The following is a 20,655-nucleotide window of genomic DNA, read 5'->3' as shown; positions in this document are numbered from 1 at the left end:
ATAGAACAAGATTTAATGGCACAGAAACATATTTGCAATATATCTGTTAAGTATAAAATCTGCAAGCTAGAAAACAATATGTATATTATGATCTAGGTCACACAGAAAACCAGTGGCAGAGCCAGGGCTAGAATGCTTGATCATCAATCCAGTACTCTGTCACCCCAATACTACGGACTGTATTTTTCTCAAGCTCGTGTGTCAAAAGTAACACTTAAGTAACTGATTTGCCTTTTTTTTTTTTAATCAGTCAACATTTTCTGCTGGCCTGGAAAAAACAATGGGCTGGAAGTGACTTGGGTTCCAAACCTTGGTTTTATTATCTATTTCTGTGACTCTGGGCAAGTCACTTCTTTAATAGAGAAAGCTTTGATAATATGCTTAGCCAAAAAAAAAGACTGGAAGGGCATATGGCAAAATGTAACAGCAGCCATCTTTGGGTGACTGAATGATGGGTAGTTCTTATTTTCTTCTTTTTGTTTATCTGTATTTTCTAAATTTTCAACAGTAAACGTGTATGACTTGTGTAATTAGAAAAAGTAATAGAGGCTATTATTTAAAAAACGGCCCTCAGAATCCCAATTGGCAATATATTGAAGAGCCTCATTGACAATCTGTTTCTCTGGAAGAGTGGCTTTTCCCGCTTTCCCGTGCTGCTCAGACGTGTAGAGATAGAGGACTTACTGGGCAACATGGAAGGAGAGAGTGTCTGTCCCATTCTGTCACCTGCCCTCAGCAAGCCACACATGGATGTCTGCAAATTGAAAGTCTCCCAATACTCACGTTGCCCTACAAGAGTCACTACATGGAGGCCCGGGTACTCAGCAACTTCAGATCCTCAAGGGGCATGCACTTGTTCATGCAGCATGCAATCTGGAAACACATATTATGTGCCTTCTGTGTGCAAGACACTGTTCTAGGCGTTGAGAATAGGGAGGTAAAGCAGACAGACTCAGGCTACTTGCCAGTAATGCTCCTTACATTCTAGTGGGAGAAGAAAGGCAATGAACACAAACCGATAAGGTAATTTTCAGTGGTGATGAGTACTGGGAAGAAAAAAACAGACAGGATCAGGTGATAGTGAATGGCACAGGCAGGGTGAAGTGCTTTCAAAAGGCTGGTCAGGGTTGGCTTCTCTGAAGAACGATGTTTGAGTAGAGCTCTGAGTGATGTGAAGGGGTGAGAAAGGGAAGATCATGACATCCTCAGCCTCTTAGAAAATGACACAGGACACAGAGGAAAAGGAATAAAGGAGTGAGAGGAGAAGAAGATCGACAGAAAAAAAGAACGGTAAATTCAGTTATTCACGTTGAGAAGGGAAAAGAGACAAATAAAATTCACTGATGATCCAGCCAAAAGTTTCATTAGAACAAATGATTGCAGGCCCCTCCAGTAACAAACTAAGGCCAAAATAAAGGATGTGAGTTTCACCTCTCTCTCTCTCTCTCTTGTCTTTGCTCTGGTGGAGGCTGGCCTTGCTTCACGTGTCAGTGGCCATCTGCACGGTTGTGTAGGACTTCTACTCCCTGAAGGTTCCCCAACTCACCTCTCAACCCCACCATACCACCCCAATATACCTGGAATTCCCATAATGACACACTCCTTTTGGGTTACAGCATAAAAAGCCCCTGGTAAGACTTCAAGTTTGTTTCCTGGGCTGGGATAATACATCTCCTGCATCAGTCATCCCCACTTCCATACGGAGTGGTTTCTCAGTTTCTTAGTTCTGGAGGGCTCAGGACAGGGGCATTCTCATGGGAAGTGGGAATGCCCAGAAATTACTTCAGGCATGGCATACTTCCCCAGAAGGAAATGAAAGTAGGTTCACATGCAGTGATTAGGCAGCACCTTGAAGTGGAGGATGTGGCATGAAGAGGTTGCCGAGTAGGTAGTTCGAAAGACACGCTCTGTTTATTTACTCTTAATATTTTCATGTGCCAGCCAGGGTTGAGTCACGAATGGATTTTGTTGTTTTTAGATCCCTTCTGGTGAGTAAATTAAGCTCTTGGAGGGGAGGGGTGGTGGGGCAGGATGACTCTTCAGGACCCTGGGAGAACTTTTAGTGTATGATAGGTACTTCCAGTGCCATCGTGGATTTCATATGGCTGTGATAGCTATAGCTAGTATTAAGCTGGTGAGCAAGATTTAACACATGAACCTGGCTCTCATTCTAAAGGTGGTAATTAAATACATAGAGGTTCCTGTATACTCCATGACCTCCTCCCCCCTCCACCTACTGAAAAGTGCTAGTGCACGTCCCTTCATCACCTAAGGCATCACCAAAAAAGACCAGCCCACCGAGTAATTAAATAACTAAAAAGAAAGACAAAAGGAGAAAGAAAGCTTGACTCTAGGATAATCTACGAATTGAGTAATCCAACCTGGAATCATCCAGAGAAGACTAGGATTTTGTCCTTACGGTGCCAAAATGGTGGTGGGGATGGGAGAGCTAATCAGGTCAGCAAGAGACATGCGACAGCCATATGATTACAACCTCTAGTCCAAGTGCCTCGGATTGGCTAACAGTGAGTCCCCCTAATTAGAGTCACGGGCCCAAAGCACTCAACACCCAACGCTTACATCAGATGTTCTGACAGATGGCTTCTGCACATATCCAGAATTTTTCAGGGTGTCCTCAGCTTGTCTTTGTTGTTCCCTATTTGAGCGTTACACTTTTAAGTACACAGCTGAAGAGGGTGCTGATTACGAGGCCAGCAAAGCAAGTTAAGTCACGGATAACCAACCAAGGGAAACTTCTTTCAGTAGGGGGCTGAGGAAAGAGGAGGGTGGAGCAGGATGGGGAGTAAGAGGGGGCTGGTACCTTTATGCCTGGAAGCTGAAATCCAACAAGTTAGTTTATACTTTAAATGATCCATAGTTGAGGGATTTGACCAATTTTTTTGTGTCTTCCAACCGTTCATTTGGCATAGCATACATATGACTAATCTGACATCTAGGTTTTGGCACTGATGTTGATCCGGTATTAGCATTCCGCTTACAAACAAATCAAAGAGCGTTCAGAAATGTCAAGCCAATTTGGATAGATCCTTTGGGCAAGTATATGCACATAAATGAGTGTCATAAATGTTTTCTAAGTATACCTAATTGACGTCAGGGAAGCTAACCGAGGCCTTCTGTCAGCCCATTCCTTGGGTCTCTGTTGGCAACATTGAGCTAGCCCAACCATGATCCTGACCCAGCATCGAAAATCCGATGTTCCCTTAAGCGCCCAGCAGATTTGTACCTCGTCACATTCTTCCTCTTTGTGACTATCCACTTCTCATGCGGTGGTGGTGGATCCAGTGTAGCTTTGGGGCCAGTGTTCTGTCATCACGCGGACTTAAAAGTCATGTGCTTCTTTGTGATTTGGTGGCTGTTACAGGGGCAGCCTCAGCTGAGCCAGTGAAATATGGGTGGGCTTTCTATCTCTGTAGGAATGTTCTTGTAGATTGTCCACTTTTGATGCTTGTGTGGTGCTATGAACAAAGAGATGCATAAATGCAGAGGTTTGCTCCTAGTTTTGGAAAACCATGACAAATCTCTACTTGCTTCCTGATTCCAGAAGAACTTCCTGGCCAAAGCTTTGACAGCAAAGGCTACTTCTGTGGAGAAGAAACCATGCCCGTGTATGAGTCTGTGTTCATGGAGGATGGGGAGACCACCAGAAAAATAGCACTGGAGACAGAGAGACCGCCTCAGGTAGAGGTCCACGTTTGGACCATTCGAAAGGGTGAGCCAGACAACATTAATTTCTTGTCAATTTTTTTGTAAGGGGGACACAGGGAAGGAATGGAAGACTCACCTTCATTTTGCTTCAACCTGTTCCTCTGGGTCAGAAGATTTCCCGATTGCTTAGAAACTAACATATGACTCCCACCGTTGCTATTGTGGCCTTTAGCTTTAACCAGGACCTGGGCTAAAAAGTAAGTATTGACTGTTGGGTTTTGTTGTCTTTCTCACACAACCAAGGCTGGAGGAGTGCTTCTTAACCCTGGCTGCACATCAGAATCATCTGGGAAGGTTTTTAAATACCAAATCCCTGAGCCTACCTGCAGAGTCTTACTAATTGGCCAAGTGGGGCTTGGGCTTAAGGGTTTGTTCTGAAAGCTCCGCAGGTGATTCTGATGTACAGCCAGGGTTGTAAACTCCCAAACTGTAGTCTACCATTGTTTCCCAGAGGAAGCTCAACAAACATGAAAATGCATTCATTCAATGCACAGCTGAGTCTCTCAAATCATGCTGAGGACTCTGCAGTAAGACAAATTTAAAACAATATCCCTGCAGCTATTCAAACCATCCCATAGCTACGAGACTAGGGCTGATCTAGTCTGGTCAAGTTTTCTAGGAATCCGAGTGTAGACGTGAGATTTCAATTGGGAAATAACGCACATCCTTTTTCAATTGGCTCCCGCATAAGGCTCGAGAGTGTTCGAATTTGAGTAAGTTTCAGCATCACACAAGGAGCTGGTTGAAAACACAGTTACTGGGACTTCCCTGGTGGCACAGTGGTTAAGAATCCGCCTGCCAATGCAGGGGACATGGGTTCGATCCCTGGTCCGGGAGGATCCCACATGCCATGGAGCAACTAAGCCCGTGCGCCACAACTGCTGAACCTGCGCTCTAGAACCCACTGTGCCACAACTACTGAAGCCCGCGCGCCTAGAGCCCATGCTCCACAACGAGAAGCCACCACAATGAGAAACCCACACACTGCAACAAAGAGTAGCCCCCACTCACCGTAACTAGAGAAAGCTCGCGCACAGCAATGAAGACCCAATGCAACCAAAATAGATAAATAAATAAATTTATTTATTTAAAAAAAAAAAAGTTACCTGGCCCCATCCAAGAAGTGTGAATTCAGTCAGCCTCCGGTAGGGTCTAAACATTTGTGTTTCTAACAAATAGCCAGGTGATGCTGATACAGGTGGCACTTGGACCCATCCTTTGAGAAACAACTGCTCTAGTACTTTGTGGGCCTTTTTTCTCTCCCTTCTTTCTTTCTTTCCTTTTTTTTTTTAACATCTTTATTGGAGTATAATTGCTTTACAACGGTGTGTTAGTTTCTGCTTTTTAACAAAGTGAATCAGTTATACATATACATATGTTCCCATATCTCGTCCCTCTTGCATATCCCTCCCTCCCACCCTCCCTATCCCACCCCTCTAGGTTATCACAAAGCAATGAGCTGGTCTCCCTGTGCTATGTGGCTGCTTCCCACTAGCTATCTATTTTACATTTGGTAGTGTATATATGTCCATACCACTCTCTCACTTTGTCCCAGCTTACCCTTCCCCCTCCCCGTATCCTCAAGTCCATTATCTAGTAGGTCTGTGTCTTTATTCCCGTCTTACCCCTAGGTTCTTCATGACCTTTTTTTTTCCTTAGATTCCATATATATGTGTTAGCATACGGTATTTGTTTTTCTCTTTCTGACTTACTTCACTCTCTATGACAGTCTCTAGGTCCTCTCTACCCCTTTAAAAATATGCTAGAACACACATATAAGGCTCATCCCTGTTTATTTTTGCTCTAGACCCAGGAATGTTGATTTGCCATCTCTAACTCCCTAGCTCCTCTGTAACTGGTCACCAGGACTAAGCACTGTTCTGTTGGCTTCCCTAGCGGTGACCTCACTATGCATCCATCGCCCCACATCTCTCGCCTCACAGAAATGCATGCATGTTTTTCAACTTGCTAGTGTCGCCTCTAAATAAGCTCCTGTTCACAGCACTGGGTAATCAAGATCTGTGCATAGTGGACAGAGGAAAACCCAGGCTCTATGTCCGTTGCCCCCTGTAGACCTCTTGAGTATTATTTAAGTGGGCTGGTGACATTGCTCCTTAACTGTAAGGCAGTTTTCAGTTGTTCACGTGTTATTCTGATAAAAGCTGTTCAGGCAAGGTTGAGACTGTGGGAGCCCCCTTATTTTTACTCTGCCCATTTTTATAAGGGAAAGTGAAAGGAGCTGCTTTCTGGTGAGTTCAGGAGTAAGGATGGCTTCTCCATTTACACAAACAACCTGTCTGCAAGACCCACTGCTGGTTCTCGCTGCCGAGCCAGGAGGGTAGCCCGGTGGCTTGGCAAGGACATAGTCTACCCAGACCAGGGGCAAGGGCAGAATGTGTAATACTGCCTTTGGCTGCAGAAACTCCAACCAGAACCCATGCTGGATTCTCTGTGGCTTTCCCCAGGAGCGGGTCCCACAGTCAGCAGCTCTGTCTCCCTTATCTCTGTCCTCTGGAGAACCGGGGGGAGGTCAGTGAGCCAAGGAAACAAATGGAGTCAATTATAACCCTCGAGCCGTCCAAGTTCCTGGTTAAGCACATTACACAGCCCAGCTCGAGACTCCTAAGCCCCAGTAGTGAGATGATATGCTCAGCCCAAGCAGAAAAAGGGGTTGGTGGTTCCAGATACAGAGTGCCTGACCACCTGCCCCACTTTGTGCTTGGCCCCAGGCATCCTCCAGCACTTCCATATTGAGAAGATCTCCAAGAGGATGTTTGAGGAGCTCCATCACTTCAAGCTGGTGACCAGGACAACCCTGAGTAAGTCGTGACTCTCTTTACTGCTCCCTGGAAAACACATCCAGTTTTCAATGTCACATAGCCCCAAATAAAGTACCCACTGTGCTCTCACTGAACAGGAGCAATGGTCCATGTCAGCATTAGAGGATGTTCTTTCTCTCTCCTGTGGGTGACTAAACCCAGAGTCTCAAGAGGGTGGGAGGCCTGGTCTATCTGCGGAGACTTCACATCTGGAAGGCTATGTCCTCAGTGGTGGGGATGAGAGAGAAAGAGAGAAGATGACTGCATATCGATTCTTGTGTTGTATCAAAGCTCTGTTTGACTGTTTGGAACTGCCCCGGCTGGTCGTGTTTCTTTAAAAGCACTCAGACACTCAAGCATACTTGCGGCTCTCCCACTTTCTACGCTAGATGGAGCCTGGGACTAGATCCTGCTAGGCACTGCGTGGGGAGAGGCGGGGGGTAAGCACTTCTGAAGGAATAAAAGGCACAGAATTTCTATCCACAGGGAATTCTAATGGGCGAGACAGAACATGAAAATGCCTTCATTATGAATTAGTATACTTCTGAAGGGTTAAATACCTAAGTGCTCAGGGGAGTCTGCAAAGAACAATGAGATGAGAGCCAGGTGGGCTTAGTCGGGGAAGGCTTCAGGGAGGAGGTGGGTTTTGAAAGAGAAGGGTGTGACTGGGCAACAGGTCAGGAAATCAGTCTAGGGAGAAGGTGCAGCCTAAGAGAAGACTCGACAGGAGCAAACAAATGTGGAGGTGGGTGGGTGGGTGTGAGTGAGGAAGAATTACAAAGGCCACATAGGGTGCACAGGAAGATGAGAAGAGTTGGAGGTAGGAAGTAGTTAGAGGGCCTGGAAGGAGCTGGTGAGAAGTGCAGTTAGGAGGCAAGGAGCGTGGGTGCTTGCTGCAAACTTACACACAGTGTAGTGGTGTCAAAATGGGGCTTTGGAAAGATGTCTCTCGGCTGTCAGGTGCATTTATTAAGCACCTACTTTGAGAAGCCATATCCTAAAGAGCCCAGTATGCCATGCTGAGAAGTTGAAATTGGTCTCCAGACCAGAGAACCGCAGTGGGGGGTTTTAAGTAAGCGAACGATGCATTCAGATCTGTTTTTTAGAAAGTGGTACTTGCTGAATGGAGTGGCAGGTGGGCTTTTAGTGAGAGAGCTGGTGATAGTCTGTAGGAAGCTGTTAGACTGTATTAAGTCGGTTAGACAGGGGAGGTGGGGTCCCTGTGAGGGGCCGAGGTTAAACCATCAAGATCCGGATCAAAGAGAGAAATGAGTTTAGAATGACTCCAATATTAACAACTTTATGGACTGGTTGAATAGTAATACCATTCACCAGTGGGAAACTCTGGAGAACGAGCAGGCATTGGTGACAGAAATGAGTTTTACTTGGAACACGTTTAGATTAAGATGCTTGAAGTCCATATGAGCAGCATTATCCAATAGGCAGCTGGACATAGGGTCGATGAGGTCAATTGTTCATTCTTCAGGAGACAGGTAGACAACTAACTGAACAGTAGGAGAATTCAAATGGAGGAGCTGGGAGTTCTTGTAAGGAATAAAGAGGCAGAGTCTATAGGATCAATAATGTGACTTTTGAAATGACCAATTAATTTCAAAGAACATATTTTTGTTCGTACTGTGGGCCAGGCACTGTGCTAGGCACTGGGGCACTTGAAAGATGATTTAAACAAAGTCTTCCTGTCACAGTTAGGATTTAGGGTGCATAATGGAGGTAGATGATGTGTGCCTCTGAAGGACGTAGGTAATGAGATGATCCCGCAGGGTCCCCTGGGGACAGAGAAGAGCAAGCCTGACTCCTGTATATAGTGTGCCTGTCAGATCCTGGCACACCGTAGATCTTTGGTAGAAGCTGCTTCCTTGCCTGACCCATCTCTCCTTTCCCATCGAATCCGAGAGAATAGGGAAAAGTGAAGAATCCAAGGGAGAAAGGAGCAGAGAAAGAGAGGCTGTAAGGAAGCGGGGCATGTTGTCCTGTGGCGAGAGAAACAAGAGTTTCAACAACGGTTCTGGATCAAGAGGTGCTTGCCGACCTTGGACTCGCGGAATTTTCCAGGTTGCAACACCATGAGCACAGGATGGAAAAGACTGAAGAGGGCATCCAGGGTAGACATTTTGTTAGGAACGCTACTCGACAGAGCAAGATGATAGCAGGGGAAGGAAGATCTTACCACTGAGGGACCAGGAAAGTTAGAAAGGGATGGTCCAGAGACATCGGGCGGTTTCCAGGGCTCAGCACGGGTGTGCAGTCAAAACCGCTTGCTCAGTTAGCATGGCAGGAGTGGGGATAGAGAAGTTGGTGAGGACACGCTGGATGTATGGACAGTTGCAGGGGGCGGGGGAAGAGACAGCAGGGAGTGGAGGGGGACAGGAGCAGGGTTGACAAGGAACGGAAGGGATGCGGCCGTGTTCACCCAGAGCAGAGAGGGATCGCGTGGCGGATGTGAGGCTGGAGCTCTCTGCGGAGCCATGGGAGGCTGGAAGGGCTGCTAAAGGTGGTGTGAGGCCAGCGTGTGGGCGTAAGACAAAGCAGAGGGGAGCAGTTTTTAACAAAGGGCGGCAGGAATAGAGAAGAGAGCAGTGAATAATCAAGCAACCCAAACTTAATAGTCGGGCCTCAAAGAGTAAGCAAAGCCCCAGTAATGCACCAAGAACTGGTCTCCGAAGTGCCTTATTTGACCTGTTGCCAAGTGAGCCACCTAATAGCTAACGACCTGATAGCGGAGCAATTCGCAAATACTAAGTAAACTAAAAATCCCGAGAACGATATTGGGCTGGCGAAAAAGTTTGTTCGGGTTTTTCCGTAACATCTTACGAAGACCCGAACAAACTTTTTGGCCACCCCAATACTTAGGTTTTACTCCTGAGGAGGCGGTTCTGTATTATTCTTGGAATTCTTACAAATGCTGTGTGTTGAAATGAAGACTCCGTGGCCCATTTTCCGTATCTGTCCCAAGAAAAGTGTTTCAGGGGCTGTTTTGCTGAAATCACGTGATGCTCGTCTTCCAGCTCCCCTGGCAGGTCCGTGAGTGCGTGGGGAAGGGTGGGGTATATCGGTTCTACACCTCATCGGCTCTGCCCTCCTCTCACGTCTCTGGGCCACTTTGTGTTTGCCTTTTAGGCCAGTGGAAGATCTTCACTGAAGGAGAAGCCCAGATCAGCCAGATGTGTTCAAGTCGTGTGTGCCGAACGGAGCTTGAAGATTTGGTCAAGGTTTTGTACCTGGAAAGGTCTGAAAAGGGCCACTGTTAGATGAGACAGACAGTACTGGATAGAGTAAAGCAAGAAAACTCAAGCTGCGGCTGGACTGCAGGCTTACTTTGCTTAAGTCAACAGTGCCCTAAAACCCCAAACTCAAATGCAGTCAATTATTCACGCCATGCACAGCATAACTTGCTCCTTTATTGGAGTGGTGTGTCAGCCCTTAAATGTCTCCTCCAAAGAGACTAGAAGCGTCTTGAATTCTCTGTGGTAGGAAGAGGGCTAGAACGCCACAACCCTGCTCTAGTTTCTGGGAGAATCACATTTCTTTACGGGTTAAAGAGTAAACAAAACCCCCGGGTTTCTATCTAGAAAGTTATTCCAGTGAAAGAGAGAGAAGGGAATTGCTTAGGAGGAGTTTTTTAGTACAGAGAAAATATTTGTATGAAATTCTGCTCTTCAAATTTTAGAATGTCTTGTGTTTTAAAAAAATTAACTCCCCATCTTCACACACACATGTACACACACACACACACACACGCACACACACGCACGCACACACAGTGAACTACAGCTTTCATTCTGAGGCAAGGCCGGTGTAGACGCTCCCCTTCTTTCCCTTGCCTGGCTCTCAAGTAGCTTGGAGGCGGTTGGTACCCGGGAGGATGAATAAGGAATTGTGAACAGAAGGCTGTGCCCTTGGGTCTGTGGTATGACTGTCGATGGCACCGACCCTGGGAAAGAACAGGAACACCATTTCCTGGCTGCCTTCACTTTGAGGTGGGAAAGAACTTTTCCATAATGACACACTTCTCTTTTCTCCCTTGAACCTATGGGGCCTCCATAAAGAAGTTAGAATTGGGTAAAATTTTCAGAAACTGAATCCATATAAGACAAAATAGTTACTGAAGAGAGGAGTTGATAGAAGTCAGCAAGGCCAGCCGTATGTTTTCAAGTCAACAAAACTCACCAATTAACAGCTCAGTCCTCGCTTGTTCTCTTGAGGTCATAGTTCTCCAGTCCAAAAATTTCGGTTAGATGATAAAATTCTAGAAGCTTCTTAAGAGGGCGGTTTCCCTTCTTCTCCAGTTATGGGAGTTGGTTTTTACTTGGCAGAGGGGTTCTGTCCTCATGAGCTTCAGTTAGGAGAATTATTGCTCATCTGGGGAAATGGGGATTCCGATAATGATCTAAACCTTCCTACTATTCTCCTCTCATGCACCAAGCATGGATCTGAATCATGGATCCCAGAGAAGGCTGCTCCGAAAATGTCTCTTTGCAGCCTAATACCAGAGCCCAGATGATCCATTCTGAGGCCTGGCTTTAGAAATCATCTTTGTGGGAAAACTATAAATTCTCCACAGCAGGGATCTCAAGCCTGCCTTCTAGATTTATCTCCTCTGAGGGGGCATGGATGAACTCTAGTGAGTACTTAAATATTAAGGACCGAGAAATCCCGTATTTCCTACTTTGTGACCATAGGTAAGAGGAACATTTTTTCCTTAGTTGACACCAATAGGGAAAAATGTAAAAGGTCCAGTCTTTATGGCAAGCTGGCATAAAGGAGTCTATTCTCATAAAAGAGACATAGGGGCCTGGTGGTCAGGCCTTCAGGGGATGAGCCTCTTAGACACATTCTACTGGGGCGGGGGCGAGGGAAGGAAGGAGGACATCCAGGGCTGAAAGGCCACAGAGCATTATTGGTGGGGGAGGGGTTGGGGGCATGGTTAAGTAGTTGCTGCCTCCCTCCCAGAGGTGGCAGTATCCCCATAGTGTGGAAACGAGTCACTGGATCCTGAAGCAAAGGGTGATTTCCCCTTGCGGATGACTCACCGCAAAGCCTTCCCACCCAGGTGTTCTCTGAAAGCTCAACCTTAAGGGAACACCCAGGGAGCTTCCCTAGATAGACTTCTTCCCCCAGGCACTGGGACACACCTTTGCCAAGTTCCGTGTGAAGCCGGAGCTGGGGCGCTGTGCGAGGCCAACTTAGAATCCCTCCAATGTTCAGTGTTGCGTACAGATTAGGACCAAGAGAGAAGAGGCCAAGCCGCCTGCAGTTAGTAGAGAGGAATGGATGTGGTTCTTCTTGTGTATTTATTTATACCATAAACACTTGGAACAACAAAGCCCATAAGCACCATTTAGCAGTTGTAGCCATTTTCTAGTTAACTCATGTAAACAAGTAAGAGTAACATACCAGTATTACCCTTTCACTCTTCTCACAAGACATGTACCTAAATATGGTACTTATTTATGTAGTCACTGTATTTCTGGATTTTTAAATTAATAAAAACCTAATTTGGAAAAATCCTGTGCAGGAGTGTTGTGTGAGTGACTGAGTCTGGGCAGCACTGACCTTGGACTGGGTAACAGGTGAGGGGCAGGCCCGGCTTTTGCACACTCAGCTTGATGCCCCTCTCACACTACCACCTTGTGGTTAGGAGTGAGAACTTTGCAGTCAGCAGACCTTGGTTTTTAATCCCAGCTCTGCACTTAGCAGCTGTGTCAGTCTCCCCAACTATAAAATGGGGATAATAGTAGTACTGTCGCCCTTTGCCTGCAATCTTGCAGTGAGATTTAATTTGGTCAGTTCATGTGAAGTGATCAGACCAGTGTCTTGTGCGCAGTGAGCGTTCATTCATGACCGTGGATGTTCAAAAATGGCATGGCACTGAAAACAGCCATTGATTTATGGCTTCTATTTAGGTTAAGACTTTAAGAGCTTGGGGACAGAAGGCCATTGACTTGGGCTTCAAGAGGGCCTCACTTTGGGTCTGCTGCTCAGTGGCAAATTTGCATAGGGAGCAAGGTAAAAGTGTTGTCGCATATGTTGATCCAAACTAAAGTCCCTCAAACCCCTAACACCAGCTAAATCTCTGCCATCACAGAAGCCAAGATATAAGAGAGCTGCAGTGTCAAACAATGTAAGGACAGAAAAGGACGCATTGGTGTTAGCAACACAGAAGTCATTGGTGGTGAAATATTGGAGAAGTGAGAGGAGCAGTGGCCAGAAGTGAGTTGGGGAGATGAGGAATTGGAGACAGCAGCTCAAGGTCACAATTTAGAGATGCTCAATTACGGAGAGTGGAGAGAAAAGGTGAAGGAAGTAGCTGGAGAAGGATATGAGGTCAAAGGAAAGTTTTTGTCTTAAATATGGGAGATATTTGGCCATGTGTGAATACTGCAGGGAGGGGTCCTATAGAGAGGAAGAGGTGGAAGGTGATGGGAAAGGAGGGTGAGCCTGCTGTGTGGGTTACATGAGAAGCCACGCCCCCACGAGGAGCCCTCGAAACTCAATTCCTGACCCACAGCCTGGACAGCTTTTTAGCCTTTGGTTGCCATCCCCTTACTGTGAATTAGCTACACCTCGTTCCCGTCATCTCTGTTGGCTTGGTCTCTCTTTATACCTGACATACTTTCTTCTGGAATGATGGGCTGTAAATCCCAATATTGCTCCGCCTCCGTTGGGGGAACCCCATGTAAACCAGACACCTTGGCTCCATCTGGCACGCTTCCCTTTTCCTGATCGCCCACATCCAAATTTCAGCAAGTCCTATCAATTTGGTCTCCTAAACGTAGCCCATGTTTCTTCCTTTTTGCTCTTATCTTCCTCTCGCAGGGTCTTTTCCTCCCTATAGTCTTTACCCACCCCTGCAAGGAATTCCCAGAAAGCCCTCAAGATCATCTCATAAGGGCACAAGGACAAGTCCTGCCTGCGACCACATTACCCACGCTTTCAGTTCATTCTTGCTTTGGTCCTCCTCGGTGAGAGGTACTGCTGGAAAAAATGGCCATCCACTGCCTCCATCAGAACACGTCTCCTGACGGTCACCACAGCCGCCAACTGTGATATTGCCCGAGGGTGCGCCTCCTGCTGGCCTAGAGGTGCCACCACATTGGTGCTGCTCTGGAGTCCTCAGTGTTCCACAGTGGCACCGTATCCCGTGCACAAGCGGAGAGAGGGCCCTCCCCCATCCCCCTGCGATGCTAAACTTTGCCACCTTACGTTGAACAGTTAACACGTAGTTGATGAGTACGTATCATATGGACCAAAGCACAGTCTTCTTGTGCTTCAGAGTCTCCTGGAGTTTCTCAAGGAAACAAGCCTTTAACAAGCCCTTCAGGTTCCACTTTCAGCTCTTCTCAGGGCTCAGTTGCCAATATGGAGGGGTTCTGCTGAACACAGGCACCCTCATTTTATTGTGCTTTGCAGCTATTGCGTATTTTATAAATTAAAGCTTTGTGGCCACCCTGCCTCAAGCATGTCTCTCAGTGCCACTTTTCCAACAGCGTTTGCTCATGCCTTGTCTCTGTGTCACATTTTGGTAATTCTCGCGATATTTCAAGCTTTTTCATTATTCTTCTATTTGTGATGGTGATCTGTGATCAGCCATCTTTGATATTACTATTGTAAAAAGATTACAGCTCACCAAAGGCTCAGAGGGTCGTTAGCATTTTTTAGCAATAAAGTCTTTTTAAATTAAGGTATGCACATTGTTTTTTTTAGACATAATGGTGTTGCACACTTAATAGAGTACAGTATAGTGTAAACATAACTTTCATATGCACTAGGGAAGCAAAAAATTTGTGTAATATGCTTTATTGTCATATTTGCTTTATTGCAGTGGTCTGGAACCTGCAATATCTCTGAGGTCTGCATGTATAAGCCTGTAAGACAGATGTGAGTCTGTTCCCCTCATCCCTCTTTCCTTTGGTGCACATGTACTGCTTTTATTCCCCAATGAAGCCCTCGTGCAAATTGACTTCAGAGGGCCCAACCCCACCAGTCTGCCAAACAAGTTCAGATACCTCTGAAACCTCCAAGCGGAAGAGAGAAGTCCTTGAATGCAGAGCCCCAGCAACAGCATGAAGTCTCCCAAATATTTCATACACATTTACAAGTTTGTGCCTTTGTGTATGTTTTCCCACCACTAGTATGTTCTTCCCTCTTCTTTGCCTGGCAAACTCCTACTCATCCTTCAAGACCCACTCCAAATGTCACCTCCTCTCTGGAGCCGTGCCTGCTCCTCCCCGGAGTTTGCCACCATTTTCCATTTCTCCCTATGTACTCTATCCTCCAACATGCCAAATCCATTCTCCAGGTACCTACTGTGTCCTTAGTACTTCTGTGCCTTTGCACACAGCTCCATTTGCCTGGAGCATTCATCCTCTGATGTCTCTCCTTCATGAACACATACTCATTTTTTAAAACTCACGTTGCTCATCTCAGACTGTCCACCTCTTTCAGGCACAGTTCATTCTTCTCCTAGGAAATAACAACTAAAACACTTACCCTGTGGCAGCCACTGTAGTCATCGATTGACATGTATGTTTTCCCAGTTAATCCTCACCACAGCCCAATGTGATAGGTCCCATTATTGACCTATTTTAGAGATGAGGACATTGAGTGCATTCACCTTTTACATGCCTTCATGTGTTAAAATTTAAAGCATTTGCCCAGCCACAGTCTCCCTGATAAGTCTGGAAAGCTCTGAGAGGGCAGGGACTCAGTGCCCAGCACTTCCAGACATTCAATAAATATTTGCCAAGTGAATAGTCAATGTGATGAGATTCTTTCTCCAGCTGGGAAAGAAAGCAGTCCAGGGATTACTTAAATATCCAAGGGTGAGGCCAGCCTTCAGGACATTTTCTCTGTACCTAAGGAAAACAAATAAAATCTGGGTTAACAAATACAAATGAAAAAGTGTTTGTTTGCCTTGAAAAATGATTTTCCATAAGGTGTCTTTTATTTATTTTATCTATATATATATTTTTATTGAAGTATAGTGGATTTACAATGTTGTGTTAACTTCTGCTGTACAGCAAAGTGATTCAGGTATATATATCTCTCTCTATATATATATTTTAATATTCTTTTCCATTATGGCATAAGGTGTCTTTTAAAATCACTGATAAATATTGGATTTACACATAGAGTTTTTTTTTAGTGCTTAAAGCAAGATGTCCCTGCATTTGTGGTATCAGCCTCACAGCTGTGAAGGATTCTTGCTTAGACTTCAATATTGTGGATAAGTATAGCGTCTATATTTCTTTTTTTTTTTTAAAGATTAACTCGCTGAAGGCTCAGAAGATGGTCAGCATTTTTTTTTAAATTTATTTATTTATGGCTGTGTTGGGTCTTCGTTTCTGTACGAGGGCTTTCTCTAGTTGTGGCAAGCGGAGGCCACTCTTCATCGCGGTGCGCGGGCCTCTCACTATCGCGGCCTCTCTTGTTGCAGAGCACAGGCTCCAGACGCGCAGGCTCAGTAATTGTGGCTCACGGGCCCAGCTGCTCTGCGGCATGTGGGATCTTCCCAGACCAGGGCTCGAACCCGTGTCCCCTGCATTAGCAGGCAGATTCTCAACCACTGCGCCACCAGGGAAGCCCCTATATTTCTATATATACTATCTATATCGTAGTGCAAGATTTAGAATAGCTACAGTACATATTACAAAACTTACATGTCTATATGTGTATGAGTGAATAATTAGACTCCCACGTGGTGTATCTAGAGCCTTCACAAAATGGACAGTACAAAAGACCCAAGGCCTGGCTTCAAGTTAATGTAGACAAGAGGAGTTCTGAGTTGCCTCCAAGTATAAGCAGTCCCCAATCTAGGAATGAAATATTGGCCCAAAATTTGGAATCCAGCATGCATTTTCTTATAGAAACATTCTATTTGATGCTCAGATCTCCAGGCCAGTTCACACAAGCCTCTTGAACTTTGAACGTAGCCAAATTATATAGAGCACTAATTAGTACCTGCTTAAGCTCGGTCCTGGGGGCATGGGCAGGGGGGGTGGAGAGATGAGCAAGCAGGGAGTTTCCTTTCACTTTTCTGGGCGGGGCGGGTGACAGGGGGGTGAAAAGCAGGCTCCAGGCAAAAATCTCAAAGAAGGCAAAGCTTGTACTTGCCAGCCTCGTCTCTCCATTTCATCACACATGCTCTCCGGGTCCCCCGTGCTGTCATCCCCTCTTCACATCCCGCCGTCCCAGACCCAGGCTTGCCTCGCTCCTCAAAGAACCTTGGACTCCACCATTAGCTACCTCACTCAACAATCAGAACCTGAGTTCCTTCAGGGCAGCTGTCTGGGCCTTCAGAAGGAAGCAGGTTCAGTGAAGTGAAGGAGAGTTGCTTAACCCTCAGGTACCTTTTCACTTTTAAAGACTTTACTATTCTTTATTACCCTGAAATGAATTCCCCAATTACAAGATGACAGGCAGAGGGCTGGGGTGAGCGAAAACCTTCTGACAACGGAGACAGTAGGAGGAAGGGGTGTGTGTGTTGGGAGGGTTGATATTTGGGGGGGACTGGAGGAATAGCTGCCCGAGGAAACACTGCAGAAGGGCTTTAGCCATTTTCAGTCCTGTGATCAAGATGTTCACCTCTGTTTAAAGGCTCAGCAAAATGAAAAATAAAATAAGAATTTTGGGGTCAAACCTTGCAGGGAGTCCACTCCCATCAGGAAACCAGGAGGAGACAGGGAGCTAATACATGCAAACGATTCACATTTCTTTCCCTTTCTCCTTGCTTCCTACACCTCTTACTCTCAGTTTCCTTATCTGTACAATGGGGAGAAGAATAATCCTCACCTCATAGGGTTGTGGTGACATTTGAATGAGATCATGTAAAGTGCTCATGATGGTGACTGGCATGTAACAAGTGCACAGTAAATTCCAGGGTTTTTAAAGTTAGATGAACCATTTGTTCTTGAACTCTAGTAGTTCAGAGAAAGGGGAAAACAGTCTAGGCTTGGGTTGTTTCAGGCAGAAAGTGGAATCGGAGCCTGGTTTTAAAGGAAATGCCAACCTGGGATTGCTAAAAGGAGGTCCTGGTATAGAAAAGGAGAGGGCATGTCCCCACAGGACTTCAGCCAGGACTTAGTAAGAGCAAGAACCTGATTTTAGTGCCAAGGAGGGGGAGGAATAAATTTACCCACTAGAAACTGAGAGCTGGGGCTGCTGCATGTAGTTTTAAAATGTCATCACATGACTACAAGGTAGGAAAACATGGTTGACCACTTTTTTGGTTCTGAAAAATGATCTGGAGGTTGTTGTTGACCATGATGTCAATAAAAGCCACAGTGTGACATGTGACTTGGCCATTTCCAGTGTTCATTTACTTATAGGCTATAGTAATAGGAAGGCTTCCTTCTTTCATCGGCTCTTTATGGAACACCTGCAGAGGGCCAGGTGCTATGCTTGGTTCTGGGGTTTCAACAGTGAACAAGAGAAACCTGGCATTTGCACGCACTGAGGGTAAGGTCTACCTGAGAACACGTAATTCCAGGTGTGATGGGTGGGATGAAAGAATCAGTCCAAGGTGCTACGAGAATGTAGATCATGGGGGCTTGTCCTTATCATGGAGGAGCAAAGAAAATTTCCCTGAAGAAATGACATTAAAGGACAGGCTTAAAGAAGACTTACGAGTTGGAGTTCCACATAGTATTTTGTTTGCAAACAAGGTTTCACTGCTTTAAAAGAATTTGAATAAGCATTGAGCTAAAACACTGATTCTTCAGGTGACTCCTGTTATAATGTAGGCGCTCCTAGTAGGGAGAGCGGGGTAGCCACTGGAAGTCCTCCCCTATAAAGAAATTCCACCAAGGAAAGTAGATAACAGAGCCCTAAAGGGATGGAACACAAGACAGGGAAAATTTTTTTTTAATTTTTATTTATTTATTTTTATTGAAGTATAGTTGATTTACAATGTTGTGTTAGTTTTACGTGTAATGCTGACTTTTCAGGTAACCCTTCAGATTCACATCTATTCCCTTCATCAAGACAGGAAAATTTTGATGAAGGAATACATGTGAATCTGAAGGATTACCTGAAAAGTCAGCATTAAGTATGGCTCTCCAGGGGGGAGAAGGGGACTGCTTAGGTGCTGGAGTGGGGGAAATGACATACCAAAGTGAGAAATATTTTATCACTGACATTGTTTAGAATTGCTGAAGCATGGTGATAATAAGTCTAATTTTTAGTCGATTCTATTATTGTCTTCAAATTCTCCAGAGACAAAACACCCACTTATTGACTGCACCCTGTGGACCACTCCCACTCCTACCCCCTCACCCCCCGCCCTCATATGCCACTAGGTGGCAGTCAGACAGAGGTTGGAGAGAGGCAGACACAAAGTTTTCAACCCGGTTCTCAGGAACCTTTTACTCTGCAATTCTAAGAAAATAAGTTCTCAGGAGTACCTCTTGGGATACGGCCTCTTCTCAAGCAACTAAAGTCATTGTACACTTGCCTTGTTAGCACCAAGGAAAGTAGCCATTTATGGCCCTGAGGTCATGTCAGGCAGAAAGGAGAACTGAGGCAATCAGTTGGTTGTCAGGCAACCCAAAACCCCCTTCTGCAGGAACTGGCCAACTGTTTCCTCAAATGTCTCTCTTGCTTTGGCTAGTGGAGACCCAGTCTGAGTATGATTACTCTCCTGGATCTGAAACAAAGACACAGTCACATGGGGTGGGATTGGAAAGGACCAGATATTAACCCCAAGCCGCAGGCAGGGGGATGCCTGGAGTAAGACAACAGGCTTGAGGGGGCTCTAATGCAATGCAACGGGGAAGGAGAAGGATGTTTGGTTGAAAGGAAGAGGTCAGTGTGCATTTGAAGTCAGAGCTGTGGCCTATGGGATGCCCTGAAGTTTTGGAAACTGAGGACAAGCTCCAAGAATATTGAGACATTCTGGCAATGTTGAAGAGGGAACCCCTCCAGAAAAACACGAGACAATTCGAGCTCATTAAACAACTTTGGAGAGAAAGTGAGACTCTGCATTGATTGGATGGGATGGGAAAGGTTTGTAAGCAAGTGTAGGGGAAGGAGATTCTGGGAAAGAAAAGGGAAAGGAGAAGTTCAAAAGAAGTCTCAAGTAGTCTGCTAAGGTTTTGGGGTAGACACTACTATCTCCTGGCACTCCCAACAAACTAAGCGGGCAGATTTGGTCTTGGTCACGTATTTGGCAGCTCCCTCCTCCCTTTTAGCTCCCACCCTTGGTGCTCAGCATCCTTTTGTTTCCCCTTGAGTGTCTTCCAACACTGGAAGAAGCTGGAGAACATTTGGGGTTTGGCTTTTTAGAGTGATACCAGCCAAACAATAATCCATCAAAGTTTGACTACTGTCATAAATACAAAAAGAATCAATTTCCCCAAGCACATATAGCACCCTGAAGGCTGACCTTTTTAGCCCACTAGACCTGCTTGGGGTGTTTTTTGACCCCCACTCTGATTTTAGGGTGGAAATGTTCAGTTGCCTACCCTGAAGCAATCCAATGAATTCAGACTACCGTCCTAATGACTGCTGATACGTTGATGTCCTACTAAGTGAAAACTTTGTATCCTATGAAGTAGGTTCATTATTTAACTCAGTGATTCCTCAACTCTTTTGAGTCTACATGACTTCTTTTGTGGCTCAAAACTCTCTGATTATCCCCATGATGGTGGTTGTACTTTCATATCTGCTGATTGAGAAACTATACAATGAAAAGTTATTAGGAATTCAGCTACATGTTTAGAAGGTTCTGTGCTTTATTAATCACAACAGCAGCCATGTATGTTTTATAAATAAGTAGTAAATACACGTGTAAGACATATTTATCCAAAATAAAGACAATGCCTCATCCACAGGTAGATTTTCAGGTCTCTCATGATAACTCCCTGGTTCACTTAAGGATTGTGGCCTCAGATTAAGAACCACTGTCTGAATCGGAAGAAATGATTGAAACAGGAAGTTCAATCTCTTTAAAAGTTTCATACCAAAGGTATTTTTGGGCCAGTAAGGTAGGGTGGAGCTTCTCCCATCTACCTCACAGATGTATCTTCCGTAGGAGGTCTGGGTAGGGCTAGTTAATAGCTGACAAAAGAAAAAAATTTTAAATGCTCCTGTT

The 20,655-nt window shown here is 45.4% G+C and overlaps 1 protein-coding gene across 5 annotated transcripts in view; it reads left to right on the top strand.

The window, feature by feature from the left end:
* Nucleotides 1–12,071, top strand: part of CHRDL1 (chordin like 1) — a 114,916-nt gene extending 102,845 nt beyond the window's left edge. For all 5 annotated transcript variants that reach the window (XM_057537897.1, XM_007181284.2, XM_057537895.1 and 2 more), the window contains 3 exons: nt 3,563–3,730; nt 6,456–6,545; nt 9,684–12,071. In XM_057537897.1, the coding sequence (XP_057393880.1) occupies nt 3,563–3,730; nt 6,456–6,545; nt 9,684–9,814 (389 nt within the window). In that variant the 3' untranslated portion in view covers nt 9,815–12,071. The remainder of the gene's footprint in view (nt 1–3,562; nt 3,731–6,455; nt 6,546–9,683) is intronic.
* Nucleotides 12,072–20,655: the final 8,584 nt, after the last annotated feature.

This window comes from Balaenoptera acutorostrata, chromosome X (genome assembly GCF_949987535.1).
Source record: "Balaenoptera acutorostrata chromosome X, mBalAcu1.1, whole genome shotgun sequence".
NCBI lineage: Eukaryota > Metazoa > Chordata > Mammalia > Artiodactyla > Balaenopteridae > Balaenoptera > Balaenoptera acutorostrata.
The sequence above is the reverse complement of the archived record's forward strand: the minus strand, read 5'-3'. Positions and strand labels throughout refer to the sequence as shown.